Source organism: Oenanthe melanoleuca, chromosome Z (genome assembly GCF_029582105.1).
Source record: "Oenanthe melanoleuca isolate GR-GAL-2019-014 chromosome Z, OMel1.0, whole genome shotgun sequence".
NCBI lineage: Eukaryota > Metazoa > Chordata > Aves > Passeriformes > Muscicapidae > Oenanthe > Oenanthe melanoleuca.
Genome location: NC_079362.1, coordinates 142,148 through 166,313, shown reverse-complemented (window position 1 = coordinate 166,313; position 24,166 = coordinate 142,148). Strand labels below are relative to the sequence as shown.

Genomic DNA, 24,166 nt, shown 5'->3' with positions numbered 1-24,166 from the left:
TTTTCCTAGATCTCCCTCTAGTGACTGGTCCTGAGTAGCTCGAATGATCTGAATCCGAATCCTCCTCTGGGGGAGGTACACTGGGGGCAGGGGCCTGCGGTGGGGGCACATGTGGAGGGGGTACCATTATAGGATTTCTTCTTTCCTACCTCCCTTTTTCTTATTTTTGTTATTCCCTTTTTCAGTCAATTTAAAGATAAAAACCTCAGGACGGGCTATCCAGATTTTTGCATACTCACTTTCCTCCAAACAAACAGGTTTTTTTGTATTTACCCAAATATTTAATCTCTGTTTTATCCAATCCTCTGTTGACCCAAATATTGGCCAGAACACGTTTCTTGAAATATCCTTCCCACCCCAGACCTCTACACAGTAATATATCATTTTTGCCTTATCCTTCCCTTCCGTTCCAGGGAAATGGTCCCAATTTTCTAGTAAAAATCCTAAGGGACTATCTCTAGGTATGGGTGGGAGTTTAACACTTGCAGGAGGTTTACTCTTCCCCTGCCCCATTTCCTCCGGAGTACCTTCACTCACACCAAAAATCACTTTCGCTTCCCCTGTTTCGTGGCCCACGCCCTCGTGGGTCAATGGGAACCGCACTACTAAGGGTCCGCACTCGCTTGGGGAATCTGGCTGCCAGTCCCCCTCTCACACACACACCACACGTTGTACTCCGGGATCCCGACCCCGCCCGAACGGATCCCTTATACTTACGCATCCTGCGTCTTCGTCCGGATTTTGTGCACAAAATTTAAGGGGTCAACCGGGCCCTCCTACCTTTGCTTTTGCTTTCTTAATTTTAGGTTCGTCGGTCGAGGCTGGGATAGGACTCCCATCCCCGGGGCCACCAAAATGGTGGGGCGCGCCTCCCCGCAGGCAGAGAGCCCCTCCAAAATCTCGATCCGAGTCACGTGCCAAATTTGTTATAAATGAGCGCAATGGGCCATAAAAGATCAAATAACAATTTAAAGATTTATTGGTTACAGAAAGCAAAAGCAAATTCAGCGCTGGGCAGCAGAGTCTTGCTCCATTAACTACTGCTGCACCCCACCCCCTTAGTTTGTTTCTTTTATGCTGTTCAGTTTTCGGGTTACGTGCTCCTCCTCCAGTAGCTCTGCGCATGCTCCTCCAGTTGCTAGGGGGTCTTTTTCTGCTTTCTGGTGGTCGGGGGATGAGGGCGAGTAGTCTTTCTCAGCCACTGACTCCTTTCTTGGCACTTAAAACAATATGTGATTATGCAAGCAGAACACATTCTGGCTTTTTACTTTAAGGCCTATCAAGCAGAGCAAAACTATTAACAAGTTCTAGCGATATCTTTTTCAAGGTCTGTCTGTCAGAGGATCAAAGCAGAACAACCCACATTCTGGCCTCACAAATCTTGGTGATATTCCTCCAAGGTCTAAAGTCTGTCAGGCGAACAAAAGCCTCTTATTTATTACAGCATCCGTGAGGATGAGAGGCGTAGGTCTGCCTGTGATGACTAGAGCTGAACAATTTTTCTGCTCTGTGTCGTCTTTCGGGAGCAGGAGCAGTGTGTGCAGTTGTTTGGGTTGCCTGCCCAGAGCTGATCTCAAATGAAGGTCTTATAAATGAGCAGGTCTCCTGGCCCGTTTATTTCACTGGTGTTCTTGTCTTTGGTGCTGACCCTGCCGGCTGGCAAAACAGCAACCCATTTCCTTCAGAGTTGGTGGAGGGACAAAGTGGTGGCCGGGGCTGAGGCACCACACACACGATGGTGGCTGGAGCTGAGGCACCACACACAAGATGGTGGCCGGGGCTGAGGCACCACACACAAGGTGGTGGCCGGGGCTGAGGCACCACACACAAGCTGGTGGCCGGGGCTGAGGCACCACACACAAGGTGGTGGCTGGGGCTGAAGCTGTCCCTCCCAGTGAGCTCTGCAGCCCCTGCTGGACCAGCCCCAGCCCCGGAGCAGCGCGGGGTGGGCAGAATCCCCATTTCAGCCCTCTGCTTAAATGGACATGAACAGACAGCCAGGGACACAGTGTGGCACCTTTGGTGTGTGTGCACAAACATCCACCAGCCAGTTTGTAACGTCAGCAGGCAGAATTTTGATGTCAAACCAATTCAAATAGGTGAAAATGGGAAGAAACTCCAGGATTTAGATGTTTTTAAAATAAAACCTTCCCTCCCTCCCCCACCAAAGTGGGCCAAGAGCATTTTCTGTGCAGATGGGCTTCATTCAGTGCTCCGTGCACAGGGCTCTGGCTGGGCAGGGCACGGCGCCCACTGCGCTGCGGCTCTTTGTGCTGCCGTAGCTGGGCACACCTGGAGACAGGTTATGAGCACTTATGGGAAAACTGAGGGGTTTGTGGGGGCCGCATTGCTCTGCACACACCCAGGCCACCTGTGGCGCAGAGCTTTGGGCCTCAAAAAGGTAAACCAGAGGGAATGGCTGGAAAAGATTTGATTTTCAGTTTTCAATAGAAGTGACTACAATCAAAGTTACCCAACAGGGCCCAATCCCCACTGCCAGCTCAGGGTTAGAAAGGAGGTATTAATTTATTTCAATGCTGGGGGCTTGGGGAATCACTTTTCTAAACACGTACTCACTCAGAAATCTCACCTACTAGTGTGTAACCATGGAACTAAGACACACTCATTACTTTACGGAAACTCACGTGCTCAGCATTCCCCCGAATTACTTGACATATTTCAATGACTTCTCAGAAGTTATTGACAGGACAGTGGGGGTCTCTTAGGGGTCTCTGGTGGTCATTTGAGGAACATCCCATTCCTCAAATTCTCCTCAGATGGTCAAGAGCCTCGTCAAACCACCTTCTTCCCCCTGAATGCATTCCAGCTACCTTCTCAGGAGGACCACGCTTTTTCTTCTCAAAGCTAACATTGGCACTTGCACACATTCATCACTGCACTGAAGGAAGAAAGTGCTTAACGCTGTCTGTTAAAGCTAAAGGAATTCACAATTCATTACAGTCAAACATTTTCTCAACCCCTTCCTTCTCTGGGAATTGTGCACAGGCATTTTGTCAATGCACCTTGAAAATGCTTTTGCAGACTGAAACCACTTTGCAGCTTTGCTTCAGAAATTAAAAATGAAAGCACAGATTGCCTACTGAAACCCTTCTGCTCCCTTCCAAATCAGTTCACTGCTCGAGCACAAGCCTCAGGCTCAGCTTCGATTCCCTCTGTGAGATATGAGGTAATATTTTGCTGCAGCCGAAAGGCTGTTAGAAAAAAAGAATGAAAGGTGTTGGTTCTAGGTATTGTTATTTATGGTTTGGATTTGTTCTAGTTAATTTGTTGGGTGTTACTGTGCGCTGAGTGGAGTGGGGTTGAACACCAGACCAAGAAGAAAGTAGGATAAAAAAAATAGGCGGTCAGAAGAGAATGTAAATTTCCTGCTATGCAGCCGATGGGAAAGGGGACAGGGATCGCCCTCAGCCGGGAAAGGAAATAAAAAGATGCATTTTGTTGGAGTGTGTGCATGTTCAGCTTTTGGGGGAGGGACAAGCACACCCGGCTCTGCTGAATCTGTACAAAGGAACGGTTCTCCTTTGTTTTGATGAGTTTGTCCCCATTTAATTGTATCCAAGAGTTGGTTCATTTCTAAAATCTCTCTCCCAGAAGCTCAGAGCTGCCCTGCACAGTGCTTGCAGTGCTGCAGAGAGCACAAAGCAGGCTGGCCTGGTGCCCCTGACTATTTCTGCACAACACTCTGCATTTCACACCTTTGCTCTGGCTCAGTGCACAAGTGCAGGATTGCAGGCGCTCCCTGCCAGAGCCGTGTGAGGCACTGTCTGCTGCAGATGTGAGCTGACAAGCTGTCAGTGCCTCCCGCTGGCCTCGGTTCCCTGGCACAAGTGCCGTGCCTGAAGGACGCTGCCCTGTGCTGGAGCCTGCGGAGCAGCCCGGCTCCCTCCCGCTGTGCCCCGAGTGCTGCACACACTGCTGGCCCTGCCCAGGAGTGCCAGGGCAGCCGGCACTAGAGCAGCAATGCTCAGCCAGGCCAGCAGCCCTGGGCTGCTGTTTGCCTTTCTCTGCTGCTGGGCAGCCTGCAGACGGCCAGTGCCAGCAGTGTGTGCAGTGCCCAGCACGGCTGCGCTTCCCCTGGCACCAGCCAGCTGCCAGTTTGGCTCTGAGAGCAGAGGATTCGCCCGGTGCCAGCAGGAGGCACCCAGGGCCGGGCTGCTGCCTCTGGCAGCTACAAGGGCCTCCTTCCAGCCTGCCTCTGCCCAGGCACCACTCAAGGCCTGCACCTGTGCTGTTTGGGCTGCCCCACTCCTTTGGTTTTGCCTGCAAATGTCAGTGCCTTTTCTGCCTTAAAAAGAAGCACCAGGGCTGGGCAAAACCTGCCAGTAGGCCATATTCCAAAGGCAGCATGGTCTGGAGACGATGAATGAAGGAGAGCCTTCCCCACTTTCAAAGTACACCAAATATGGGGAATAAATTCCCAAACTCAAGTTTTTCTCTACAAGGCATCCACCCAGTTGACTATAGTTTTTATTAATGTTTGTGTTGATGTGTGTCCACCCAGTTGACCATAATTGTGATGTTTGTGTTGACTATTTCTTGTTCAGATTTTATGTCTTTGTAAATACTCCTGGCTGTTTGTCCCTTACCCCCTCCCAGTATCCTCTCTCTCATCCACACACACCTCCCCTACCCGCTCCAAAATGGCGTGCGACAGCAAGTGCTCATGGGATACCACTCAGTGATAAAAACCTCTAAAACAACGAGACAATATAACATCTCAGACTAAAAAAAATGGTACTGCCAGGTGGGCAAAACAGTGGAGAAGATGGAATCACCAAACAGAGCTTTTTTGCCTTGTCGCCATGACTTCAACAGCACTCGGTTGACGTGACACCCCTAGACCAAGAACTAGCAAGTGTTTTCCTAGGGACTATTGTGAGGACAGAAGTGCCAGCTCTGTTGTTTGGCAAAGCTGAATTTCTTCTCCTTTGTGTTGTCCAGCGGGAACAGTGGTGGTGTGTGCAACCCCTTGGGTTCCCCACCCAAAGCTGACCTTTGATAGAGGCCTTTAAAAAGAAACTGCTTTCCTGGCCCATTTATTTCTCCAAAGAAGCCAGAAATGTCACTTTGCAGCATTAAGAGACAACTGACAATTCAGAAGGCAATGCTGAACTTTTTCAGAGTCAGAAGGAGGGGAATCTTCCAAATGAGTTGAGGTTTAAAAAACCTTATTTATTTATTTGCAATCCTATTCTATAGTCCTACTATGGAATCCTACTCTACAATCCTACTCTGCAATCTTTCTCTACAATCCTACTCTAGACTGGTATTGGACAAAATGGTCCTGAATGGATTGCCACTCTCGTTCTCCCTCCACTTCTTCAGTGACAGGATTAGTGGCACCAGGCTGGATGCAGGCTTGGCTGATGTTACAAATTTATGCTGCACAAAGCAAAAAAGAAAAAAAAAAAGAGCAATGGACCATGACTTTCGAAACTTGGTGTTTCAAAGGTGAGAGTAATATTTTTAAGTGAAAAGGGGATTGAGTCCAAGTATGTCTAAGAACCGTGCTTCAACACTGGTACAGGTTGTCCAACCACCTGGCAAACACCCCATCTATAGAAACATTCCAGCTCCAGTGGGAAGGGGCTCTGAGCAACCTGATCTCTAAAGATGTCCCTGCTCATTTCAGGCCATTTGGACCAGATGACTTTTACAGCTTCCTGCCAGCCCAGCCTAGTCTAGGATTTCTCACCGTTTTCACTTGAATTGAGCACCAAGATTGGAGGTGAGGAGGAAGGGGCTCATCTGATGCCTTGGACTTGAGTGGTGGAGGAGCCCATCCCTGGGACACTGTTCCACCTGCAGCCCCTTTGCATTTTACCTGCAGGAGCTCCTTGGCAGACCAGCGCCGCGCCTCGTCTGTCTGCAGGCAGCAGTTCAGGAAGTCCCGCAGCAAAGGCGAGAAGAGCTTGGGCTGCCGCAGCTGTGGGGTCTCTCCTATGGCTGTCAGGAGTTGAGCCTGGAGAAAAAGGAAACACGAGGCTCAGCCTGCTTCTTTCCCATCTGTAACTGCTCTCCCAGATCCCATTGTTTAACCTCCACTCTGCACTGGCAGTTTCTGCCCTGGCAGAGAGGCAGAGATGACTTTCCTATACCACCAAAACACCCAAACCCCAAAGCAGCCACAGCTTTTCCAACATCCAGGGGAGTCTTGCCTTGTCAGCTGATTTCATTGACTGACCTAGTTAGTGGGAGCTACATCACCAAAAGCATATTGGCTTCCCTGAGGATTCACACCAGCTTGACAGGCTCTTTGGAACAGGGACTTTAACTGTTTTCAAGTATTATTATATAAAAGGGAGTTACTGCTCAGGTATGGAAACAAACATTTGGAATCTCATGTTCAACACAGACACATTAAGATGCATGCACAAATGTATTAGGATGAAAAAGCCTGTTTGGGCACATAGGAAACACTTGCAGCTCTGTCTCTTAGCAGTCTGAAAATTTCAGCTTCCAGTATGCAGAAAAGAAAGACTTTCTATGCTCTAAACAGAAGAAGGAGAAGTGCCATCCCTTTGGTAATTCTCTGCTCGTTTGGATACTCAAGTGAATGCATTCATGGTATGCCCATCCCAGAAAGTGCCAGGAAACAAATGGGAGGTTTTGGCAGGCTCTCCCCATCACCAGGCTCTGGCTTGGTGATGTGGGGAATGTGGCTTGGGCTATGAAAGAAATATGGTCACTAAGTTTTCAGCAACACTGCACAAGAAGCAGAAGAGACTCTGTGGCCTTTACACACTCATGGCCAGGTTTCAGGCAAGTTTCCCACTGATAAGGAACCACGCAGGAGATGTACGTAATCTCTAAAAGCCACTGTTCTAGAAACTTGGTTTATTTTGGGTTTCTTTGCTTCCTTTCTGCATAGATAACACTAGCTCCGAGACTCATGTTTTGATATTAGGGCCATCTACACAGACAGAAGAGGTGGAATGACTTGAAACTCAAAACAAGTGTTGCCTGAGAAGAGCTGGGGAGTGTTTGTATGTGGTAAGGCTTGAGTTCCCCCACTGAACTGAACTGATTCAATTGCCAATCACTGAACCACTGAACCAAACTATAACAGATGCTGATGTGCTGCAGGGACATTTTTAGAAGGGGACCTTGGTGGAAGTGGTGCCAGCAGATGGCAATGGGATTTTGTCCAGTGGCACACAGAACATGGCACAGGTGAGGAAGACAGCAGGATCAGTATTTGCTCCTTACCCGGGCAGGAGTTTGGTTCCAGTAAGGAACTTCTCGTTCCACCATTTCAATGCCCACAATTCCAAGAGACCATATGTCCACTTTGGGGCCATATGGTTGACCTGTCACAACTTCAGGTGCCATCCACCCAGCAGTCCCGGTCATGGAGCACCTTTGATTCTGCTCAGGGATGAGCTGAGCAGAAAGGCCAAAATCAGCTGGGGAGAACAAAAAATACTGTGCAATGAGGAAACCAAGCAAAAGAACTCCCCACTCTAAGTCTGAGAGTGCGCTGTTCAGTCTCCCCTGCTAAAATCCGTCCCTGCTCTGTTTCCTCAGGACTTTAGCCAAGGAAACCTGGAACTGGCCACTTCAAAAATCCCCACATCTTTTACACTGCTCTCAGCAGTGGATTTTATTCCCCTGAAGCTTTAGATTGTAGCTCTGTCTCTCTGGAAGGGACACATACAAAGCAGTGACTCTCTGGACAGCGTGTTCCTTGTGATACCTCTGTGCATGTTGCAACTGTGCCTTCAGTTTGCAGCAGGCACCCCTGCGCTGCCACCAGCACCACTTTGGGGGAAGCAGCAGTCACTCAAAAGCAGCTCCACACCCCACATCCCCAGAATCTTGTACCTGACCAAGAATGTACCCAGTTTGACAGAGCCATCAGTTCTGAGAAGAATGTTGCAGCTCTTCACATCTCGGTGGATCACGAGATTCGAGTGAAGAAAATCCAGTCCTTGCAGGCACTGAGAGAGAAAACAGAAACAGGAGGGTGTCACATTACTCACTTTTCAGAATTAAATGCCATTTGGGGTGAACTCTTATCCTTTTCAGCTGAGGACTGAGAGAAATGAATATTTTTCTTTGCCATTACTTTCAAATTCTGCCACCAGTACCTTTGCTTTTACAGGCAAGGAATGCAATGCAGACAGGCTCGAGGTAAACATTTAGAGAGGCAGCGTGGAGAAGAGCAAATACAAGAGACAGAGCTAGAATTTACAGCAGGAGATCAGAGTATAAGAACAGAGTACAGTGAATATAGGCAGACTGCCACACAATTCACTTGAAATGCTCTTGCTTGCCCAAAGCATTCTAGTAACACAGAAACAAAGCTTGGCACATGAAATCTGCCCAATTCTGAGCCTCAGTTTCCCAGACAATCCTGCCCAAGCCCTCGGAAGCACAGGTGGGATCCCTGACCTCCCGACTGACAGCTGCAATCTCTCCTTCAGTCATGTGAGTCTTGCTGATGAGATCGCTCAGAGTGCCTCCATCCATGTACTCCATAACCAGCCAGAACTGGTTATCCACAAGGAAGCTGAAAGAAGGAAACAAGGGCGTGATATGAACATCCATGGCTATGTTGTTGTTTGGAAAAGACAAGGGTTGATTTTTGTTTCTGGGTCTCTTTGTGACAAGGACAGATCAAAAGGAATAGATGTTCCTTGTAGGCTGCGTTTGCAGTCTGTGCTGTCTCAAGGAGAATGACACGTCTGTGAAAAACAGATGTGTTAGATGGCCAGCAAGCGGAAAGTGCAGTTTAGTAATGGCCCAGATGAAAAAACTGTCACACATGGTATTTCTGGAAATAAGCACCTAGTGTGCCTGGAATGCGCAGCAATGGATAAGAGGGGACACAATCCAAGGGAAATTCTCTCTAGGATGATTCATCAGCATGTAAGAGACTTGAAAATACTCAAGTCCCATAAGAACATGAAGGCAGTGCACTTAGAGGCTGTTGACGTATTATGATAGGGCTGATCCAGGTTTTTGAACAATTTTTAAACTATCTGTGCCAGGGAAGACTCATGCAGACAAGATGCACTCTCTTCCCATCTATTTGAGATGAGCAGAGAAATAATGATTATGCAAAAATTAACAGCTCTATTTTCTGCCAGTGACCAAAGTGGGTTTTTACCTTGCATTTTTGAAGTATGTAAACAAACATGGGATAAAAGCACAACAATTCACCTGTCTAAATAGTTGACCAGGTTGGGATTCCTATTGTTCTTCATGACTGTCCTAGTTTGGACAAACTTAGGGGAAAAAACCCCCAGAAGAGCTCCCCAGGGAATAAACCCCCAATTCTTTATCCCACTGGACTTAAGAAAAAAAATACTTCACTCAGGGGAAAAGTGGAAAAAACCTATTTATTTACACATACAAGGGAAACACTTCCCAGCACAGATCCAGATGAAAAAAAAAAATTTCACCGAGGGAGAAACAAAGAGACGTGGACGATTCGATCTTCACCAGAAGGACGAGATGCTTCTCTGGCCGGTGTCCAGAGGCAGACCAGTGTCCAGAGGCAGGCCGCAGGGTTCCTCTGGAGCGAGCTGGTGCTGATCCTCGGGAGGTGAGGGGGGGGGGGGGAACGGAGAGGGAGAGAGAGAGAAAGGAAAGAAAAAAACAGCCAGCAAGCCTTAAACAACAGCGAGCTAAAACAAATAATTCAAGCGATATATAGCCAAAAAAAAAAATCAAGGAAAAAAAACAGCAAACTAACAAACCAGGCAACGAACTACTACCACAGCAGCGAAAAGCCAGCAGCAGCAGCAGCAGCAGCAGCAGCCAGAGCCAAGCGAGCCACCGCAAGAAGCGAGAGAAAAAAACCAAGGCCAGTCCACAGAGCCGAGCCCAGGCGGCCCCTCCCCCGGGAGCAGACAGCTTCATGGCCAAGGGGGGCAGGGTGAGGAGTCAGTCAAAACACCAACCCAGGACATTCCACCCCTTATCCCATATCGTGATCATTGACACACGATTGGGATATACACTCATTAAACACAATATGAACACTTCCTCTGACTTGCTCAAACCTTCAACATTTACATATTCCTTCTGTCTCATCCCACAGTCAGATCTCCCTGAGGTACACAGCGGGTTGTTCCATCTTTCTGCATTATCCACCAAGTACATCCAGGTCCTTGAGCAAAGGCAATCCCCCGAATGGGTTTGCCTGTACTCGAGGTAGGATTAATCCATACTGTCTTCCCTAGCAATCCTCTGACATGGGCCACTGGGACTTTGTCTCCATCTACTGTATTAAGGCACTCAGATTGGGCAGGACCTGCTCGGTTGGTGGAACCTCGAGTGTTGACTAACCAAGTGGCCTTTGCCAAATGCTGCTCCCAATTCTTAAAGGATCCCCCACCCAATGCCTTTAAGGTGGTCTTTAACAATCCATTGTACCTCTCCACTTTACCTGCAGCTGGTGCATGGTAAGGGATGTGGTACACCCACTCAATACCGTGTTCCCTAGCCCAGGTGTTGACAAGGTTATTCTTAAAATGAGTCCCATTGTCTGACTCGATCCTCTCAGGAGTACCATGCCTCCAAAGGACCTGTTTTTCCAGGCCCAGGATGGTGTTGCGGGCAGTGGCATGAGATACAGGGTAAGTCTCCAACCATCCGGTGGTGGCTTCCACCATGGTCAGCACATAACGTTTACCCTGGCGGGTCTGAGGCAGTGCAATGTAATCAATCTGCCAAACCTCCCCATACCTGTACTTGGACCACCGTCCTCCATACCAGAGGGGCTTCACCCGCTTGGCCTGCTTGATAGCAGCGCAAGTGTCACAATCATGAATAACTTGAGTAATGCTGTCCATGGTTAGATCCACCCCTCGGTCTCGTGCCCACTTGTAGGTAGCATCCCTCCCCTGATGGCCTGAGGCATCATGGGCCCATCAAGCCAGGAACAACTCTCCCTTATGTTTCCAATCTAAATCTATTTCCAACCCCCCTATTTTTGCTGCTTGATCTACTTGATGGTTATTTTGCTGTTCTTCGTTAGCTCTACTTCTGGGGACATGGGCGTCCACATGGCGAACCTTCACGGGTAGCTTGTCTAACCGAGTAGCGATGTCTTTCCACTCTTCTGCAGCCCAGATTGGTCTTCCTCTGCGCTGCCAGTTCGTCTCTTTCCATCTCTGCAGCCATCCCCACAAAGCGTTGGCTACCATCCAGGAATCAGTGTAAAGATAGAGCTTTGGCCACCTTTCTCTTTCGGCAATATTCAAAGCCAGTTGGACAGCTTTGAGTTCAGCGAATTGACTAGACCCTCCTTCTCCTTCAGTAGCTTCTGCAACCCGTCGTGTAGGGCTCCATACAGCTGCTTTCCATTTCCGATTTGTCCCTACAATGCGACAGGAACCGTCGGTGAACAGGGCATAACGGATTTCCTCTGCCGGTAGCTGGTTGTAAGGTGGTGCTTCTTCAGCCTGGGTCACTGGTTCTTGTTCCTCGTCTGTCACACCAAAACTTTCTCCCTCTGGCCAGTTGGTAATTATTTCTAAGATCCCTGGGCGATTTAATTTCCCGATCCGGGCGCGCTGCGTAATGAGGGCTATCCACTTGCTCCATGTGGCACTGGTGGCATGGTGGGTGGAGGGAACCTTCCCACTGAACATCCACCCCAGCACTGGCAACCGGGGTGCCAGAAAGAGTTGTGCTTCTGTGCCAATCACCTCTGAAGCAGCTTGGACTCCCTCATAAGCAGCCAGGATTTCCTTTTCTGTCGGGGTATAATTACCTTCAGACCCTCTGTAACTTCTGCTCCAGAATCCCAGGGGTCGGCCTCGGGTCTCACCTGACACCTTCTGCCACAGACTCCAAGACAGACCGTGGTTTCCAGCTGCAGAATAGAGCACATTCTTCACATCTGGCCCCGTCCTGACGGGACCAAGAGCTACTGCATGGGCGATCTCTTGTTTAATCTGGATGAAGGCTTGTTGTTGTTCTGGGCCCCAATGAAAATCATTCTTCTTCCGAGTAACCTGGTAAAGAGGGCTCACAATCTGACTGTACTCGGGGATGTGCATTCTCCAAAAGCCTATAGCACCCAAGAAAGCTTGTGTCTCCTTCTTGTTAGTAGGTGGAGACATAGCTGTGATTTTATTAATAACATCAGTAGGAATCTGACGTCTTCCATCTTGCCACTTCACTCCTAGGAACTGGATCTCACGAGCAGGTCCCTTAACTTTATTCTTTTTGATGGCAAAACCGGCTTCCAGGAGAATTCGGATAATTTCCTTTCCTTTCTCAAACACTTCTTCTGCTGTGTTTCCCCACACAATGATGTCATCGATGTACTGCAAATGTTCTGGAGCCTCACCCTTTTCCAGTGCAGCCTGGATCAGCCCATGGCAGATGGTGGGGCTGTGTTTCCACCCCTGGGGCAGTCGGTTCCAGGTGTACTGCACGCCCCTCCAGGTGAAAGCAAACTGCGGCCTGCACTCTGCTGCCAAAGGAATGGAGAAAAACGCATTGGCGATGTCAATGGTGGCATACCACCTTGCTGCCTTGGACTCCAGCTCGTACTGCAGCTCCAGCATGTCCGGCACGGCAGCGCTCAGCGGTGGGGTGACTTCATTCAATGCACGGTAGTCTACTGTCAATCTCCATTCTCCTTCAGACTTGCGCACAGGCCAGATGGGGCTGTTGAAGGGTGAGTGGGTTTTGCTCACCACCCCTTGGCGCTCCAGCTCCCGGATCATCTTATGGATCGGGATCACAGCATCCCGAGTTGTCCTATATTGCCGGCGATGTACTATTGAAGTGGCAATCGGTACCCTCTGCTCCTCTACCCTCAGGAGTCCCACGGCAATTGGATTCTCACATAGTCCGGGCAGGGTGTTCAATTGCTGGATTCTCTCCGCCATCACAGCCGCTATCCCAAATGCCCACTTGAAGCCTTTTGGGTCCTTAAAATACCCACTTCGAAGGAAATCTATTCCCAAAATACACGGGGCCTCTGGGCCAGTCACAATCGAGTATCTCTTCCACTCTCCTCCAGTTAGACTCATTTCCGCTTCCACTATGGTAAAGTCCTGTGATCCACCGTTACACCAGCAATAGAAACGGTCTCTTCTCCGACACATCCTGATGGAAATATAGTACATTGCGATCCAGTGTCCACTAAAGCTTTATACTTCTGTGGTTTCAATGTGCCAGGCCACCGAATCCACACGGTCCAAAACACTCGGTTTTCCCTGGCCTCACCCTGGCTAGAGGCAGGGTCTCCCTAAGCCTGTTTATCCTTTTTGACGGGGGCATAGGTCTTAGAAGTTCCTTCAAGTGAATCAGACATGTCGTCATCATCCTCCTCATACGTGGCACTGTGATTCCGGGCGACTGGAGCTGCTCTCTTTCTGATGGAACCTTCTTGTTGAGCCTTGTCTTCCTTCAAATCACGCACTCGTCGTGCCAGAACAGCTGTGGGCTTTCCATCCCACCTCTTCATGTTTTCTCCGCAGTCACGCAAGAAAAACCACAACTCCGCACGTGGGGTGTACCTTCTCTCCTCAGCAGAGGAGCGTCTGCGTTGACTGCCAGGACGTCCGATTTGCACAGCTGAGATTTGGAGGAGATCCTCCTTGATTTCCTCTCTCAGCTTCTTATGGTTTTGCTCCAACTTATCCTCCAAGTTCTGTAAACGTGTTTCTACGGCTGCAATCCTGGCATGCGTTGGGCCATGCACAGCATCAGCGTACGCCCGAAGCTTCTTTGCCATATCAAGCACTGTCTCGTATATGTCTTCTCGTTTCATGATTGCAAGAGCTGAGGCATATTCAGATGGTCCAAGCCTCACAAGCTTCCTCCACATAATCGGTGTGCATGGTACCAGATCTGGATTTCTAGTTGTTACGTCATCTGAGAAAATAATTTCTGTCACCGCCATCTCTCTCAAACGTTGGACTCCCTGCTCGATGGTTTTCCATTTGGTCTGCTGCATGTACAGGTCATCAGCGCAGAGATATCTTTGTGCCACACTGTCCAATACACGTGACCAGAGGCTCTGAGGATTAGCTCCCCTCATCATACCTTGATCGATGACTGGATCTTGAGACAGGGATCCCAAATGTCTCGCTTCCATGCCATCCAGGATGGTTGCCTCACCAGCCGCATCCCAAAGCCGGACTAGCCAACTAATTATGGATTCATCAGGTCGCCTTGTATAGTCTTTTCTTAGACCACGAAGATCTTTCAGAGAAAGGGACTCATTATTAGTTTCTGATCTCCCATCAGTCACTTTAGCTTCAGATTTTACATCAGGGGGAGTTGAAGGTCCTTCTCCTGCATCCTCCTCATCCTCATCCTCCCCCGGCCGATCTGTTTTCTTTGTGCACTTCCTACTCCTGGTACTGGTAGCCACAGCCATAGGTTGAAGCTTGCTGTCTAATTTTGCCCCTGTCCTGGAGCCTGAGGAGTTAACTGCAGTCTGAGTAACTGGAATAGTAGCTACGTTATCTCCCTGTTCCCTCTCCTTTGTTTGTTGTCCTGCACTATCTAACAGGGTTCGATAAGCGTACGCCAGAGCCCAGCTCACTGCAGTGATTTTCTTTTCCTTAGAATTGTCCTGACACTTTTCTTTTAAGTACTTTGCAATCTTGACTGGGTCTTGAATTTGTTCAGATGAAAAATCCCAGATTATAGGTTCAGAAAACTCTTTTAGAATTTGGCCCAGTTCCTCCCATTTGCCACACCACTCAGAATTCTTCCTACTCTGCTTTGCTACCAAATCAGGGGTTGTAACACCTGCATCCCTAGAAATCTCAGCTTTCATTCTGTATAAACTGCAGACAGTATAGAAAAAACTTACTAAATTAAATACCAGAAAGATGGTTTCCTTTACACTCAGGGAGAGCTGAACATTTTCTAACAGAGATGTAAATAATTCAGGGGAGAAGAAGGAAAATAAAGGCAAGAAATCCTCTTTGCTTGCTTCTCCTCTAATGAATTGAGTGCACAACACAAACCACGACTTGTACATCCCTGAAGTGGATTCTAACACCTTCATAAACTTCTGGCAGATCATAACAACCAAGCCTAGCCCAATGAGTATTTTGGTTAATACCCCTTTCATGAAAAAACTACGTGCTAGAGACAACACTGGGGCTATCTCTGAGTAAGAGAACAGGCCCAAAGACCACAGGGGTATTAAGATTTCAAAAAACTCTAAAGAGCAAACATACAGACAGGCTTCCAATCCAAAAGACATCATGGCTTCAAAAAACATACTGATATCAATACAGGCAAATTAAAAACAAGATGTTATTAAAGTTTTTTCCACTTTCTCCTTCCCCGTACGGGCCACCAAATAAGAAATGTCCTAGTTTGGACAAACTTAGGGGAAAAAACCCCCAGAAGAGCTCCCCAGGGAATAAACCCCCAATTCTTTATCCCACTGGACTTAAGGAAAAAAATACTTCACTCAGGGGAAAAGTGGAAAAAACCTATTTATTTACACATACAAGGGAAACACTTCCCAGCACAGATCCAGATGAAAAAAAAAAATTTCACCGAGGGAGAAACAAAGAGACGTGGACGATTCGATCTTCACCAGAAGGACGAGATGCTTCTCTGGCCGGTGTCCAGAGGCAGACCGGTGTCCAGAGGCAGGCCGCAGGGTTCCTCTGGAGCGAGCTGGTGCTGATCCTCGGGAGGTGAGGGGAGGGGGTGAACGGAGAGGGAGAGAGAGAGAAAGGAAAGAAAAAAACAGCCAGCAAGCCTTAAACAACAGCGAGCTAAAACAAATAATTCAAGCAATATATAGCCAAAAAAAAAATCAAGGAAAAAAAACAGCAAACTAACAAACCAGGCAACGAACTACTACCACAGCAGCGAAAAGCCAGCAGCAGCAGCAGCAGCAGCAGCCAGAGCCAAGCGAGCCACCGCAAGAAGCGAGAGAAAAAAACCAAGGCCAGTCCACAGAGCCGAGCCCAGGCGGCCCCTCCCCCGGGAGCAGACAGCTTCATGGCCAAGGGGGGCAGGGTGAGGAGTCAGTCAAAACACCAACCCAGGACAATGACCATGACTTCATTGATGATTACTTCCTTACTAGTCAGTCCTTGAAGATTTATTTTCTTTATGGCCACCTAAAATGACATTGAAAAGCAGTAACTTGAGAAGTTGCTGGCACGAGACCACAGAGCACATGGAGTGGATTTTGCAATGACACATCTGAGCTGAGCCAAAGTGCCTTGTGATTAGACATTGGAGTTATTGTGAACTGACATTCCAACAGCCCATTTCTCTGCTCCCTTGGAGGCCAGTTTCAGGACACGTGGCCACTGATGTTTTGCGTTGTCCGCTTGGTAACAAAGATGTCTCAACTATAACCCACAAAGCTCTGACCACACTCTCTGCTGCTCTGTCTGGGATTCAGAAGTAATCCATGCCTTGTTACTCTGTGGATACATCCTGAGCTATAAGAGGGCTTCGGGCTTTTAGGGACGCCTTGCAGATCTCTCCCTATGTGCAGTTCCCAAGTGCAGCACTGCAGGTGGCTAAGGAACTACCAGGAACATTCAGATGTATTTGCTGGCAGCCAGAAATGACAATACAGCTCTGAAGCTGTAGCCGCAAAGAGCAGTGAGATGCTCTGGGGCACCACCTTCGTTTCAGCAAATGAGAGCGAGTGAGCGCGTCCTTCTCTCAAAGGAACCGCTGCCCTCCTCGCCTTCCTTCTGGCAGCTGAGAAGGACAAAAACTGTCCCAAGTGCAATTTTCAGGCTGGCACCAGTCTGTGCTTCTTGTGCCTTTACTGCAGAGCTCTACCCAAAGCTCCAGCCAGAGGGGAAAGCCCTCAAGAGCTGCAGAGTCTGCAGGGGCTGTTGACATTTACCTCTTCTCCTGTGGCAGTGTCGAATGCTCTACAAACCTCTCCAAAAGTCCTAGAAACAAAGCAAAGCAAAGAGAAGCCATTTAGAATTTGGAGTGAAAGCCAGCCCAGGCAGGAGATCTGTGCTGTAAATGCCTAAAACCTGCAGGATGCAGGAGGGGCCAGCCAGAAGGCAGATGATGTATTTTCCTCTCAAGTTCACGGGCACTGGGCCTTTTCCTGAGGTGTTGGGTTTACTGCCTCAGGTAAAAAAGAGAGCTCATTCTTTGATCTTGGGTTGCAGTTTCTAAACTGTTCAGTTCTTATCCTGACCAGGGAGTATTTCCTTCAGCAAACTCTTGGAAAGAAATGTTCCTGGAAACTGTTTTCTTACAGCTATGATAGGGGCATAGCTGCCCCTGTTATAGGGGTAGGTTGCTCTTTCTGGAAATGAAGATAGAAGTGTCTTTGACCATACCTTCTGCTCACACTGAAAAATTCTGACTGGCACTCAGAGGTCAAGCAGTCTAACCCCACTGTCTGAATATGTTTGCAGCTTGCCTGACTTCACACTTAGTAGATATTCCACCAGCAAATCCCCTGGCCCGTGGTTGTGTAGAAGTAACTGCGGTTGGACTCACCCACTGCCGATATTTCCCAGTTCAATGTATTTCATCAGGGGATTTTCCATATTCACCATTTTCCCTGAGGGAAACAAAATGCAAGATGCTCACTTTAAAGCTGAGATCCCACCTTACAGCAGTTTGCCAGAAGAATGCCTTTCCATTTGTAAACCAGAACAGCTCACACTATAAGCAATCCCAACAGGGCTTTCAGCATCAGGACCCTCACCCTTTATGAGCAGGCTGAGCTCACAGACGGCCTTGCCAGTGCCCCATGTTAAGAGCCACACTGCTTCTCTTCACCCTGACAGCGCAGATCAGTCACTCCCATTGGACTCTCCCTCTCAGCACCTCACACGTCCCCATCTTCCCAGCTCGGCACAGCGGGCAGGGACAGCAAGGACAGCAGTGCTCCTCAGGTGCCAGCGTGACACGGACAGCTGCCCAGAGGAGATGCTGACCCTCTGCTGAGTCCAGGCCCTGCCATGCAGAAGCCAGCCCAGAGGAGGGGCTGCTGCCTCGGGGCAGCTCTGTGCTGCGGGCAGCAGCAGGACTCTGCCAGCTGAGGAAGGCTCCAGCCTCTGCAGTCACACCAGCCATCAGGGGCAGGGCAGCCACCACAACAGGCTGGCAAAGCCCAAGCACGAGCACGGACAAGCAAAGGGAAGAAGCCACAGCCAGCCTGAGCCCTTTACAAGCTGTTGCCCCCATTCAGGACACAACAGGATTGGCCTGGAGATCAGACACACCAAGGTGCAGATCAATGCCCTTCTTGTCCTAGCAGGTGGTGGTAGACACAGAATCAGCTGGGCTCTGTTCTCAGCCCCACCAGGTCTGCCACAGCACTGGCAGCTGTTGTGGACAAGAAGCAGATTAAATGAGTTACGCTGCCAAATCATCAAGGGCTTTATGTGTTTTCCTAGATACTGATCTGAGCAGGGATTGGGCCAAAGGGTAGGATTTTAATGACATGGGAATGACTGGGAATCAGGTATGAAAAAGTGTCATGGATCTGAGGAATATACAGTGAAGTAGCTGGAGGCTCACTCCTGAGAAATGCCTGCAGTGCAGTTTTATCTGATCACACCACATCGATGTTTCTCTTGGACACATATTTATAAGCATAAAAGGAGGATAATAAATACAGATTGTTATACAGATATCTTGCTTTTCTTTGGGGGCATAGTAAAAACACACCTTGCTCTCTGTTTGGTCGATGTTGTTTCAAAGGAGTTCTACTTTGAGGAGGACAAAAATGTAGCATTCTCATAAAAACAAATTGTAGATATAGTAGTGGTAGTCCATGATGCAGTAACACACCTGTGGTAGGAGGGCTCCTTTGGGATGGAGGACAATAAAAACCAACTCCACAGAAAGAAAAATGGCACCCAAAAACTTCCAAAAGCAAATTTTAAAAACCCCAAGCCAGACTGAGCTGCCCTTAGAGGCAGCAGGAGCACCCAGGATGCTCTCTTGCTGCCTCAGAGCACAGCAGTTCCTCTGGGGAGTCCTAAATGTCCCTGCAACACCAAACTGAGGAGGAACATTTGGTACAGCTATGCTGACACATGCACACAACACACTGTCCCTCAGACAAGAAATACACCAGACGTACTCAGTAGCTCCAGGTACTTCTCCTCCATCTCGTGTTTCTGAGCAGCTGCGGCCACACTGGACCTAAATGAGCTGAAAAGGCTCCACTTCTCATCCTGGGGACTGGGGTTGTCATGAAACAACACTGCTGCTGCAGCAGGTTGCATGACAGAGTATGTGTAGATCTAAGAGAAGAAATGAGTTTGTGTCAGAAAGGCGGCTGGCAGAAATTGCCCTGAGATCCCATTTCAAATGCAAGCCTTTAGGAAGGTGCTGTCAGCCACATCCAGGGCAGCAGCTGAGATTCAGCAGCCCAGGAAGTGTCCTTAAGAGCAGCTGTGATAGGGACCAAAGCAGGATGGCACTCAGAGGCATCACCCCAGCCCTGCTGCTCTGCAGAGGAAAGGCAAGGAGGGCAGCAAGCACCACTTTGGTGACTGCAGTGGCTATCACTCTTTCACTCACTGGCTTTTCTCGAGCCTCTTGCTCCTGAAGGAGATTAATTTTCTCTTTGACAATTTTCATTTCTTTCTTCAGCCTCATCTCCGTTGCCTTGAGCACAGCCTGAGTTTCCTGCGGCTCTGCGGGCAGCTTCTCATTGAAGTTCTGTAAAGAAGAGAGAGAAAGTTTCTTGAGTGGAGTGGCAGCCACTCTTACACTTACCTGCTTTTGTAGATCACGCCTCTGTCGATGGAGATTCCAGTGATCTTGAATTCTTCTCATGTCTTCCTTGTTCCTCATCTTCACTGCCATGATGGGAATCTGAGCTTTGGGCAGCTCTGCTTGTGGCTCTGCCTTGACGTTCTGCAAACGCAAATGCAGAGCAGGTGACAGGGAGCTGCCACCAGGCTCAGCTTTTTCCTCTTTCAGCCTCAAAATCAAATTCATTCTGCCACTCATTTCTGCTTCCCTACCCACTTCTGCTTCCATTGTAACCTTCCCATCCCAGTGCTGATCTCTGTGGATTACAAGGCTCTGTGCTTTGAGTGCCTCTGGGACTGCTGGCCTCCTCAGTCCCAAGAGCTCTGTTTTATGCCCCTGTTCCTGCCCCTCACTCTGTCACCCTGTGAGCCAGGCCTACCTGGCCATTCTCCTGCTGCTCCTCCTCTCGCTGCCTCAGCTGCTCTTCCTGCTCTCGGGCTGGGAACAGCAGTCCCTGAGTCTGGAATGGCACCTCTGCTAAAGCAATCTGCTCATGCTCTCTCTCCAGAAGGGCCTGCACAGAAAGCAAGAGAAGATGGGCTTCACCTTCCCAGACAGCATTTGTGGGCCAAGTCTCTAAGAGTGATGGGCTCACACGTTCCCAAAGCACTGTGCTCCTGCTCTCCTGGGACATTCTCTGCCCATGGGGAGGCACAGATTCCAAAGTGACACTGGCTGTACAATCAGGGTCCATCTGGGACTGAAGCTCCAACAGCCTCTCAGGCAGCTGACAGGGAAGGGGTGGCATTTCTCAAGGCTCTGCTGAGGGCCTCCCTCCACTTCTGCTGTGTCCCCTTTGTCATTCCATTGTGACTGACCCCCTGCCCTGTCCCACAGCTCCATCCTGGCTCTGCAGGTGGCTTCCAGTGTGGGCTCACTTCCTGTGAGAGACACTTCTGGAGTTCATTTCTCTTCAGTCCTGCACCACCATTCCTGCCTTTCTGACATCTAGACCCTGTTAGAAATCCTGCTCATTCAGGAGATAAGGATGCATGTAAAGATCCTGTGTTCCACCTCACTAGGAAAGGCAGAAACTTACAGGATAAACAGTGGGCTTGAGGGCAGAGGATGCTGGAGGAGGAGAAGCCCTCTGAGGGGAAAACACAGCCATTTCTGGAGGGCAAAACATCTGCCTGCCAAGACTTTGTGGACAGAATGTGTGTCTCCTCCTCTCCCCCTGAATAGATGCCTTTAGGGGAACTTTGCACACCCTTTGGGTGTGCAAAGTGCATGGCTGGGAAGTTTCAGATAGACAGACAGATAGATAGACAGACAGATAGGCAGATCGATGTATAGATAAATAGACAGATCTCACTATTGTAATATCTCTCTTACTGTACTTTCTGGCACTACACATATCTACATTCAGTAGCAAGTGCCCCAAACAGCAGAAATCCTGAATTTGCACTCCTTTTGCTTCAATTAACCACACCCTTATGGAATCTGGAGCGTGTAGGTCCTTATGGAATGCATACAGACCCTGAGCATTGCACTGGGAATTGCACTCTATGCATCTGTGCTGGGGCAGGTTCTTCTCTTGGTCACAGCCACACTGACAGTGCTAAAGTGGCTGTAATCAGAAATGAAGCCCAGCCCCTATCAGCTCCTCTGATCTCTGAAGACCACTTGGAATGCAAGGGTGTTGATTTCCTGCTCAATTCCCAAACGCAACACATACTGATTCCCTGGGCTACCAAAAGGCACAGGCACTGCTAACCTGAAAGTGATGTGCAAGGCCCTACTGACTGGCCTGGCATCAGAACAAAAGCACCTTTTCTTGCTGGCCAAAGAGAGAACAAAGAGTCCTGCCCATCCTAGCAAATCAACAATCCAACAAACAGAGAAATGGAAGAGTCACCTACTCCAGTGCCTAAAGCATCTGGATGCAGTGAGGGGATGCTTGGCACAGGAACAGCCCTTGTGGGGAGCACTGTCAGGCAGGCATTTCTGGAAGTGTGCCTGGAATGTCCCTCATGAGCCTGCCTTTCCCCAGGCTAAAGCTCCCTCAGCACCTCCTCTTTGGGCTTGTGCTCCCACCCTCCCCAGCTCCCTTGCCCTTCTCTGGACACGCTCCAGCCCCTCAGTGTCTTTCTGCTCCAGAGGGGCCAGAACTGGACACAGCACTCGAGCAGCGGCCGCAGCGGTGCCAGCACAGGGCACAGCTCACTGCCCTGCTCCTGCTGCCCCACTATTGCTGACACAGGCCAGGATGCCCTTGGCCTTCTTGGCCCCCTGGGCACACGCTGCCTCATGTTCAGCTGCTGTTGGTTGGCACCCCTGGCTCCTTTTGTCCCAGGAATCTCCCCAAACACAAAGTTGCACATTTGATTTAAAATATTGCATCCAGAATTTCAATGTGTCTTTGCTGTTCTTAGCAACACAAGAGATCAGTCAAGGACTTGCATCTTCACCCCTACTTGGGGCTCCAATGCAGCAAAGCTGGACACTGTACACTTCACCACAAAATACAAAATGTATCAACAGAAACTTGCCTTTTCTGGCTTTTGTCTTAGAAGAAAAGTTCAGAAGTATGCACTTTGTTTCTTTTGCAGCAAAGGACAAGAATGGTCGGTCCCCAACAGCTTCATGGACAACACAATAATCTCTTTGCAGCTTATCAAAAGCCAAAACATAGCTGGACCAAAACACTCTGCAGATGTGAAGAATTACTCAAGAAAACTGCAGAACAGTCCCACAAGCGACAAACACAGGTTCCAGAAAGATAAAACAAACAAAGCCTTGTGGTCTCCAGCACTACCACATGTGCCTTTGGCCATAGCACTGCAGAAGCCAAAAGACAGAGCTACACTGAGCCAAGGAGCCAGATGCTCACCCAGAGGCAGCAGCTCTTTGGTCCCTCAACATGACAGATCCAAGCCCATTTTCCAGATCTCACTGGCACGGGGAATTGCCAGGTCCTGGCAGGTCTCCAGCATTCAGCATCCTCAGCCACCGACAGCAACTGCTGCCTGGTCAGAAACTTGCAGCCCTGTCTTGCACTAAAGACAGCACCAGCCAGAACTGACTTACCAGCTCGGAATATTCAGGCTGTGCTGTGACCACGGCTGGAGGCTTGTGCTCCTCTTTGGCCTCATCTTTGGCCTCTTCTCCAGGAGCAGTGGGAACCAGAGGAGAGTCTGCTGTTGGTTCTGTGCTCTGTGGACAGACAGTAGCATGAGGAACAGGGAGTTACCTATCATTTATAACCTTCTTTCTGTTCAGCTCTACAACCAGGTCTACTAAGGACAAATCATAAATTTTGACAGCAAGGGGATTCTAAGTCATTCCCACTAAATTACAATGGGCTGAATCAACAGTACTGAAAATTGCACTGAATTAGATATTTCACCCTGGCTACTATCAGCAAGCAACATTCACTCTGCAAAACCAGGGTTTCAGTTCTTTTAAAGCGCTGAAATGGAAAATTAGGAAATTGCAGCAATGCCTTTGCATTTGCTGCTGCACACATGGAAATGGATTTTCTCTTAGTCTACCCAGCTAGCCCTCCACACTCTACTACCAAAGGCCAAGCTCACAGCTTGCTTCACAATTGTTAAATACAAGGAACATTAAAAGTTCTTTTCTCACTCACCTCACGAGCAGCATCTCTGAATACACGTCTCAGGTGACCTGTAGTGGGCAGGGAAAATGAACCAAATTCTTTGAGAAAACTGGAGAGAACCGTATTGTTTTCAGAAGGCCTTCTGAGAAGGTCTCCCAGTTTGCATTTTCAAAGTTGTCCTGCTCGATCTGGCAGACTGAGGAAATGTCAGACTCTGCTGCCACAGACTCTCCCATGGAGGGAATGCAACCCCTGCAGCTTCCCTTGCAAATGCTGCCCACAGCACAATGCTGGCTACAGACACCCTGTTTTGAAGGGAAGGTGTTAACAGGAGCTTTACCAAATCAGTGGCATCCTAATACTCTTTCTGTTTCAAAATCAACCCAGAACTAGGAAAGAGCAGGAAGACAAACAAAAGCCAGGTTAGATTACACCCATGGATAATCTCTACTTACGTCCCAGGTTAGTCAGGTAATAGCTGGAATAACCAATGCCATAAAGAGTGCAAATTGCAGCAATAAGTTCCTCATCCATTGTAGCACTGCTGTGCAAGTTTTCAGACTGTGTTGAAGCACAAGAGCAAACAAGGCTCTTGTCAGTGCATAGCTGCCCACTGACAAATCGTGGGATGCTCCTGCACTGAGAATGCCCAAGAGCTGCTCTGGCACTGAGGCCCTTTGTGCACCAAGGCAGCTTCTGATGTCACCACAACAACGTGGCAACCCTGCCCTGACATCACAAAGCAAACGTTCTGCATTGGTCTGTGACTTTATGCAAAGCAGCCCAACATTCCCTCCAGCAAACACAAAATTAGCCTGGGAAGTTCTCCTGCATCACAAAGCAGCACAAACTCCCCTGGTGGGACAAACC

General features: G+C 48.9%; 2 protein-coding genes across 2 annotated transcripts in view; one reads left to right on the top strand and one right to left on the bottom strand.

The window, feature by feature from the left end:
- The window catches only part of LOC130264894 (uncharacterized), a 69,610-nt gene that overhangs the window by 34,109 nt on the left and 11,335 nt on the right, over positions 1 to 24,166 (top strand). The gene's annotated exons all lie outside the window — the stretch shown is intronic.
- On the bottom strand, positions 5,218 to 23,934 carry LOC130265562 (serine/threonine-protein kinase PAK 3-like). Its single transcript, XM_056514717.1, has 12 exons — positions 23,752 to 23,934; positions 23,327 to 23,364; positions 22,765 to 22,890; positions 20,114 to 20,248; positions 19,498 to 19,836; positions 16,013 to 16,091; positions 9,187 to 9,232; positions 8,416 to 8,533; positions 7,862 to 7,961; positions 7,231 to 7,427; positions 5,846 to 5,983; positions 5,218 to 5,403 (listed from the first exon to the last, which is right to left on the bottom strand). Exons 1-12 carry the CDS (start codon positions 23,828 to 23,830, stop codon positions 5,275 to 5,277), a joined length of 1,524 nt encoding a protein of 507 aa, XP_056370692.1. The 5' UTR covers positions 23,831 to 23,934; the 3' UTR covers positions 5,218 to 5,274.

What these genes read in the sequence shown, in the direction of transcription:
- LOC130265562 (XM_056514717.1), bottom strand. Translation starts at nt 23,830, where the DNA reads ATGGATGAGGAACTTATTGCTGCAATTTGCACTCTTTATGGCATTGGT. An exon ending in TTACCTGACTAACCTGGGAC is followed by an intron (nt 23,365 to 23,751) that starts GTAAGTAGAGAT and finishes TGCCCACTACAG; the next exon opens with GTCACCTGAGACGTGTATTC. An exon ending in AGCAGCAGGAGAATGGCCAG is followed by an intron (nt 19,837 to 20,113) that starts GTAGGCCTGGCT and finishes TTGCGTTTGCAG; the next exon opens with AACGTCAAGGCAGAGCCACA.